This window comes from Python bivittatus, unplaced genomic scaffold, assembly GCF_059951505.1.
Source record: "Python bivittatus isolate LINGU-HERP-01145 unplaced genomic scaffold, Pbiv_v1 ctg000440_np1212, whole genome shotgun sequence".
NCBI classification, from domain to species: Eukaryota; Metazoa; Chordata; class Lepidosauria; order Squamata; family Pythonidae; genus Python; species Python bivittatus.
In genome coordinates, this window is record NW_028277063.1 from 3,473,004 (window position 1) to 3,481,469 (window position 8,466).

Consider the following 8,466-nt stretch of genomic DNA (forward strand, 5'->3'; position numbering starts at 1 on the left):
AGCTGACTTTCCCAAGTTTATAAAGGATTCATTTCATTTCTGGGCTATCCTTGCCTTCATTTTTGTTTCTACTTGAATACTGATGCTTTTTGTTGTTAAAAGCTACCTTAGAAAACACAATAGAAATCTTTTAAACCAATAGTAAGGAACATGTGATTTTTCAGTTGTCATAATTCATAGCATCCCCAGCCAGCATAGCCATACAGGATATGGGAAGCTTATGGAAGAGACCATCACAACATATTACACAGCCTATTATGGAACTTCTTGGCATCAAACACAGAGAAGAGCCCTAGGAGTTATCTATTTTCTGCATCAATTCCCAGAATCTCCAGTTAAAAGGATTCACAAAGCAAAGTATGGGAAAGACCTCTGCCTAAGATCCTAGAAAACACACCAGTCAGAAGGACTATGCTGGGTGAGGGATCTGACCAGAAGTACAGGTAGTCCTCGACTTACGGCCACAATTGGGACCAGAACTTCCATTGCTAAGCGATGTTGTTAAGTGAGTAATGCCCAATTTTACACCTTTTTTGCTGCAGTCATTAAGGGAATCACTGCAGTCACTAAGTGAAACTGGCTTCTCCTATTGACTTTGCTTACTGGAAGCCCCCTGGGAAGGTTGCAAATAGTGATCATGTGATCCTGGGACACTGCAACTGTCGTAAATAAATGCTGATTGCCAAGCACCTGAATGTTGAACATGTGACCATGGGGACGCTGCAACGGTCATAAGTGTGAGGACTGGTCGTAAGTTGCTTTTTTCAGTGTCGTCATAACTTTGAACAGTTGTTAAACAAATGGTCTTAAGTTGAGGACTATCTGTAGGTCACTCTCCTAGTTTCTGCACCTGCCTAAGAACAATAATAAAATAACCAGTTTGGGGCCCCCTGTCTGCCATCCTGGGGTGTACCCGGTTAAAAACACTACCTACCAGCAGGACATGTCGGATGCCCAGTTCTGCTTTCCAGTCTTTTTTGAGGACGTTGACACAGATCTCACCATTGGCACCCACATTGGGGTGAAAGATTTTGGTCAGGAAGTAGCCTTTTGGTGGACTGGCAGGGAAGTCTTTGCCGAGAATCAGCTTCATGCGGAAGAGGCCACCAGAATAAGGAGTACCTTCTACAAAGGGAAGAAAAGAAAAAGAGGGGTCTTATCACTATGAGGAATATCTTCTTGAGTAAGGCTCAAGTTTCCAACAGCCAACTTTTTCTTTCCTACTGCCCAAGAATTCAAGATGGGCTGCCTTCTCCTGTATGATTCTTTGACTAGAGCTATATAGTCACTACAATCTTGTGATGCAAGACTTAAAAAAAAGCCCCAAAGTGAACTCCCTTCAAGTACCCCTCTCTTACCAGGTCCCTCAATGGTGACCTGCACATCTGTAATGTCCTCCTCATTGGGGAACACCTTGATGCCCTCGGGTGGATCTGATGTTAGAATGGAGACTTCCTTGTAGACCAGCCGGATCACATGTGGAGGCAAGTTTTCAACATTGGAATTCTGAAGGAGAGAGATTGGGAGGGATGGGAGAATAAAAGAAAGAATGTGCCTCTCATCTGAAAGAACACCTTACTGGATGTGGCAAGGGTCAAAATGCTCCAAACAGCACTGACCAAAACATACCCCAAAGAAAGACCACTTTATACGACATTGTGACATCTTTACTCTGAGCTTAATAGGTTTTGGGCAGCAAGTGTCTTCTTCAAAGAATACTTACAGAAGCAAAGCTTGTACAGATTTTTTTTAAAATCTACATTTTAATAATTCAAACATATTGTCTGTTTGATCTAAATGATCAAAGCATACTTTAAAAATATCTTTTCAAGTAATTGTTTCATTTTATCTTTATTCATATGTACCCTCTAAGAATAATTCTTTTAGGGTGTGGATTTGTCCAATATCACATTTGAAGGAGTTAAGGCCGACTCATGAGTAAAAAGGAAAAATATCGAGTGAGACCAACAGATTAAAGAGCCTCCACCTCTAGATGAGAGAAGGAAGAACCCATTTAAATACAAATAACAGTCACTTATGACCACAGATACCCGGAACTACTTGGCTCCTGAGTTCCTTGTCTATCTAGGATAGGAATAGGCAACCTGCAACCTTACAGCCTAAATTCAGAAACTAACTGTTCAAATCTCTGGCAAGAGTAAACTGTCTCAACTCCAGCTGTCCACTAGGTATGAAAGAAATAGGAAATGGAACCAGAGAGAAAGATGCAGAAAAGAGAGAGTGAAAGAGGTAGCTCCAGTTCAGCATCACCTCCTCCTCAATCAGAAGACCACTTTCTCACCTTATTTATTTATATTTCAAATTTGTCACTGCCCATCTCACTGCAGATCGACTCTGGGTGGTTCTATGTGGCAGTTCTTATCCTAGAGATGCATCTCTTTAAGTATGTTAGGAAAAAGGTTGCCTCCTGCAAGTTTGTCACTTTGGATTAAGTATCAGAGTGCTTCACCCTTGGAATTCCTAGCCAGCCCATCCAAGCAGCAAACTGGACAGCCATTTCTCAAGTTTATTTGGGTTTCTCATCTAGTAGTTCCAAACAACTCATGAAAGGTGGACTATGGGACATCAATTTCCAATATGCACTTTTTCCTATCAACACTTAGCACCAATTGGCCTGATATGTGGAAGGCAAGAATTATGATCATCTTATTTTTAAACTATTGTCACATCTGACCCCCAGAGAGCCCTTCTTGCCTATTAAATCATACAGCACATCTTGTGAGACATGTACACACCCACATGCAACCTTAAACAAACTTCTACTTATAAGACTCACTTGGTCATTCCAGTAAGTGAAAACTAGTAGCCTTTGTAAATTGGAAGCCCTTGTTTCAGTACAATTAACAAGAGAGCTATGCATGAACTGGGGAGCAAGTATATTTTAGACAGAGTTTTCTTTTCATTACGACAGAATGAAGAGTTTAAAGGAACACTGATACAAAAGGGAGTTATACCCCATTTTAAATAGCAAATAAGTGTCTAATTACATGAAGAGAATGGAAAAGAATTCACATTGCCAAGAATCAGTATTTTCCACCAATTTTACATCCTTGATATTTGTAATCCATGAAATCACAGAAAAGTCCACCCAAACTTCAAACCCAGATGAAATAGAATAGTGAAGGAAAGCCAGTTCATGGTCAGAGTGTTGGATAAGAATCAGGGCAAAGCAGTTTCAAGTTCCTCCTTGTACCAATCACTCATTCTCAACCTAATCTACTCCACAGGATCTTACTAATCAATGATCACAAACAATTTCATTCATTATTCCCCTCTCAGGATGTCCATAAGGATAAAGGATGTGTGGGGGAAATGGCAAATACAGTAATATGCAAAATGTTTTGAATCTGGAACACCCTATTATGCATAATAGTTGTTTAATATTTGAAACAGGCAGACTATCATTTTGGAAATATTTTTGAGCTCATTTGGAATGCAAAATGGCTGTTTCAAACTCCGAACAGGGCATTTTAAACTTCAAATATTTTGCACACCCCTGAAGAGATTCTCCCTTCAAACAAATACAGAATATCCATAATCAGCAACCTTTTCAGGCACCAGACCTCATCACTTGATTTTGCATGAAGTTTAAAAAATGTCCAAAATCTCCACTTCCAAGAGTGTGTAAAACTTTTAAAAAAACTTTTGTTAAAATAAAAACTTGAAAGGCTGTATTGCAAGGTTCCACAAGCACCATCTGAAAGTGTTGCAGAAGTTAAGGCATCCATGTGTCACACTGCCAACTATGCAAAACTGAACTGCTGTGTTGGAGGGAAGGAAAATCATCTTGCATTCCCCTTCACCTTGCACTGAAAAGTGGTCAGGTTTCAATAACATCTAGAGAAATTTCACTGGTTGCTAGCTTTTGGACACTTGTCAAGTATAGATACAGGTAGTCCCGGGGTTAAGAACGCCCCATTTAAGGACAACCCACAATTAAGAACGAAGCCCATTGTAGCAAAATACACAATGATTTGAGTTAAATACACAATAGTTCAAGTTAATTACACAATACTACTTATACAAGTATTATACAATATTACTGTTCCAGGTTATGTACAAATTCAACTTAAGGACAGACCTTGGGAATGGAACTCGTTCTTAAACTGGGGACTGCCTGTACTCACAAGAACATCACAAAGAATTCAATGAACTGCACAGGCTGCAAACACTGACAACAGTTACTAAGGGAAACTTCCTGTACTTTGTGACATCAGGTTACAGAAATTCCTCAGTTCTTATATATGTACTTATACTATATGTATTTCCAGTTGTACTTTTTTTTCTAGATTTTTTATCCCATCTTTATTATTTTTTTTATAAATAACTCAAGATGGTGAACGTACCTAATACTCCTTCCTCCTATTTTCTCCACAACAACAACTCTGTGAGGTGAGTTGGGCTGAGAGAGAGTGACTGGCCCAGTCACCCAGCCAGCTTTCATGCCTAAGGTGGGGCTAGAACTCAGTCTCCTGCTTTCTAGCCTGGTGCCTTAACCACGAGACCAAACTGGCTCTATAATTTCCAGAATCTCAAATAAGTATTACAGAAATTGGCATTTTTAACCTTTCAGACAAATCAAGATGAATTACATATTTTTGACATCTGAAAATAGTACTGCATTTCTCTTGTAAAATAACGTTTGATGGCAAGCCACTTTGAGAAAGTTTAGTTCTGAAAATTAGTTTTTTCAAAAATAAAACAAAATAGGGAAAGGAGTAGGGCCTTCTGCACTATGACTTTTCTGCCTTCCCTGAAAGAGTTGGCTACTTCCATTTCAAGCCAACAAGTTACTCAGCCCCTGCCATGCTTAATCTCTCTCACAGGCCTCCCTTTCTACATCTTTCTTTAATTCCACATTAATTCATTATCATATGCCACAAAAACGATTAGGTTTGGTGGTGGAACTGGGGAGAAACCTTGGCTACAATATAACAACTGTGGGTGGTACATCAAAATGCCCCTTTGCTGAAGTGCAGATAGAGCTGCACACATTTTTGGGACCTTAAATTAAGCTAATGAAAAGCATTACCCTAATTCAGATTTTGGCATTTGAAAAGGATTCTCCACAAAACTACTGTTGATGCCTGAGCAATAGTACAGTAGTCTTTATTACTTATTTTCCTTAGGATCCTTTTGTGCCCACAAAATCTGATGGTTTTTAGAGACGTCTATAAAAAAAAGTTACAACACCCTACCACCAATGATGGTAGAAGTGACTGCTCCTAAATAATAAACAGAAGCAGAATAAATTTGGCTGTTACAAGGATGTGTCTGCCATCTCTTTGGAGCAAAGGCAAAACAAGAATACTATACACTCAGATCCAGCAAGGAGAGAGAATAACACAAAGCATTCAGGCAAGAGTGTTATGATTTCCTATCCCTACACCTCAGTTTGTCTACACAGGCAAAGAAAACTTTTTCAGTTACAGCTAGTCCTCGTTCACCGACTGCCTCATTTAGCCGCAGTTTGCAGTTACGATGGTGATGAAAAAATAATTTTACAACCAATCCTCACATTTACAACCTTCTCAGGTCTGTAAAGCAAAGGAAAGCTGAAATAAGTTTGTAAGCACAGTTGCGGCTTCACTTAGCAACCACTTCACTTAATGACCAAGTTCTTGGTCCCAATTGTGATAGCTAAATGAGGACTATCTGTACAAGAAAAGTGCTTGATTCTCCCAATTTTTTTTGGTACACAACTTTAAAAAAACACCCAATAAAATGGGAATGCTCAGGAAATTAAGTTAGTAGGGAATCTCAGTTCTGTCCTGCATCCTCAGCCACCTTCAAAATCCCCCTCCACCCACATATACTGAATAATCTAATAGTCTAACCTCTTGAGAAAAGCCCAAATATTAAATACACCTGAAAGCATGCGAAAGACCAGAGGCTGTGCAGATCCCAATACTGAGAGAAAATATTTTAAGATACATGGAGCAGTGCACTCAGACATATCTGTGCACTGAAGGGAGCTAAAGGCCTACATGGACAAAATCAGGGCAAAAGACTTTTAAAAGGCTAACGCTGGCTTACAGATCTTAAAACAGTATTGTTATGAAACAACTAAGTTCACAGCTTTGATTACTGTGACCCACATTTACAATGCTAATGAGTGAAAGAGTTGACAAATATGGAATATTCTGCTTGGAGAAAAGGGACATCTGGCAGGAAGAAAATACACAGCTACCTAGATGCCTGCCAAACTGAAAGAAAAATGCACACTACTTTCGCATTCATAAATCCAGTTGATACTCTGTATCAATACTATAAATATGATTTTGCTCCAAAGAGATGTCAGAAACTGTACTTCCATTAGCATTACATTCCAGAAAAATCAAGCATATTTATGTTGTTAGTGGTTAGAATCTATTTTCCTTTCAGTGGTTAGAAACCTATTTTCCTATATAAGTATTTGTGTGAGTTTTTTTAAATGTCATCCCCTGGTCTCCAGAAAATGTTTTACATAAGAACTAACCATAAGATATGCTACACTTCATGCTTCAAGGGAAGAGGATGGAGGGGGCAATAAAGTTAGAACAAAGGAATCAAGGGGCAAAGTAATTTCAAACATTTGTTTGAAATGTGACATATTTTATGGACAGCCAATAGCGTCTAAACCAAACTGTAACCTTCCTCAAACTATTATTTAAGATGCAAAGAGATCTGAATTTTTAAATAGGCATTCAGAAAGACTGAAGGCCCTGCCACATTTCAAAAGCAGTATTTGTGTCTCTTTCCTCCAATATGTATTTCCTCCAATATTTATGTCCTGCCCCAAAATCATTTATTCAGTTTAACATCCAATGTAGATCTGGGAAGTGCTCTCTACCTGATACTGAAAGATATCATCCTGTCCCAAAGTAAAACTTTAATAATTGTTCACACATTCTCAGTGTATAAATTCTAATGCTCATCCGTAGCGCAAAGACCACATTCCAAGAAAATCTTGCTTCCCAGCCAGTAGCAGCAAAGACTCAGGCACACAGAAAAACAAAACACTCACTCCATGCTACTGGATTTTTGCACTTACACGTGTGCCTGCACAACACACCACGCAAGCTCTCCAGATTCTGCTATTGGGACAGAGCTCAAGTTCGCCGATCCTTAAGGTTTACCCAAATCCCGAAAGTAAACCATCCAAACCCACCCAAGTTCTGGAGAGTCCCACAGACAGGGCAGAAACTTCAAACAGGTGGGCAAGGCAAGGACACGCAGCACTCAAAGCCACTCACCATTGTGTTGGGTCTGCACGGAGGTTGTAATGTAGCGCGATTTACCCTGATCTTTGGAGGGCTCACATACGCGCCTTAATCGATACTTAAATCCCTTTTGATCAGGAACCTATCCCTAACTGACTTGGGGGCTCAGACAGCCCCTACTGAGTGGAGGCTAGATCTTCTCGTTTAGGAAGTTTGTAAATGTATATTTATAAGGTATTCTTCCCGTCACCCTCCTTCTGCTTTCCCTCCGTGATACCCCCAACTTTGCCACCCTCACTTTAATGAGGGTGGCCGGTGCCCAACAAACGATTTTATAACCCTCGGCCAAGGCCAGCCACACCCCTTTAGAACCCCGGCTGCCCAATCAGGCCCGTTAGAACGGAGGGAGTCCGTTCCTCCCCCCTCCCTTCTTGGGTCCTCTCCTCGCTGAGAACCGTTGACAACCAATGTCCGCGACAGTCGGCAGCCAATGGGGATAGGCGTAGTGGAGAGGCGGAGCCATGGAGCTTGATTGGAGGAATTTGAATATGAACGCTTAGGCAAAGTGGCGTTTAAAGGGAAGGTGGTTTATCTACTAACGGTTGTAAGAAGGAACTAGACGGGGGGCGGGTTTCAAAATGTTCGATTGATGGGAAGCTTTGCCAATAGAATACAAGGGTGGCCGAAAGGCGCTCGTGTGAGAAATCACAATTGACGTGGCTTTGCAGCCAATGGACGACGACAAAGTGGCCAACAAGGAAAGCCTTTTTAATCCTCCTCTTTCTTATTCAAACAAAGCGGGCAGGGTCCTAATTGGTTAGAGAAGAAAAATGATCCCTCCCACCAGATTGAAGAAGCATCTAATTAAAACTGAGAACGAAACATTAATGTGTTGACTGATAAAAATGCACAGGGCAGGCGATACTAGGAGGATTTAACAGGAAAAAACACTGCTCAGGCAACCAATTGGAGTTACCACCCCTCTCCCGTCTCGAAAAGGATTCATGACATACGATTCGATAATATTTATGTCAGAACTTTCTTCAACCTATGTGCTGAGACTACAACTCCCAGAATCCTCAGCGCTTGGAAATGGTGTGGGTTGAATTTCAAAATATCTGAAGGGCAGCAGATTGGGGAAAACGAATAAAGTTGAAAAGTCATATATCTGCTATCCTGAGGAGCTTGTCCCCAGCTTTTAATTCCCCACAGCAACACAGCTTATTATACTAAGGCAAGACTT

General features: G+C 40.4%; 1 protein-coding gene across 3 annotated transcripts in view; it reads right to left on the reverse strand.

The window, feature by feature from the left end:
* Positions 1-7,679, reverse strand: part of UBE2S (ubiquitin conjugating enzyme E2 S) — a 40,836-nt gene extending 33,157 nt beyond the window's left edge. Inside the window, exons 1-3 of one of the 3 annotated variants that reach the window (XM_025165831.2) lie at positions 7,257-7,679; positions 1,359-1,506; positions 935-1,125 (exon numbers count right to left, since the gene is read on the reverse strand). In XM_025165831.2, the coding sequence (XP_025021599.1) occupies positions 935-1,125; positions 1,359-1,506; positions 7,257-7,259 (342 nt within the window). In that variant the 5' untranslated portion in view covers positions 7,260-7,679. The remainder of the gene's footprint in view (positions 1-934; positions 1,126-1,358; positions 1,507-7,256) is intronic. The other 2 variants (XM_088142664.1, XM_007426842.4) reach the window with 2 other exon arrangements.
* Between the last annotated feature and the right edge of the window lie 787 nt (positions 7,680-8,466).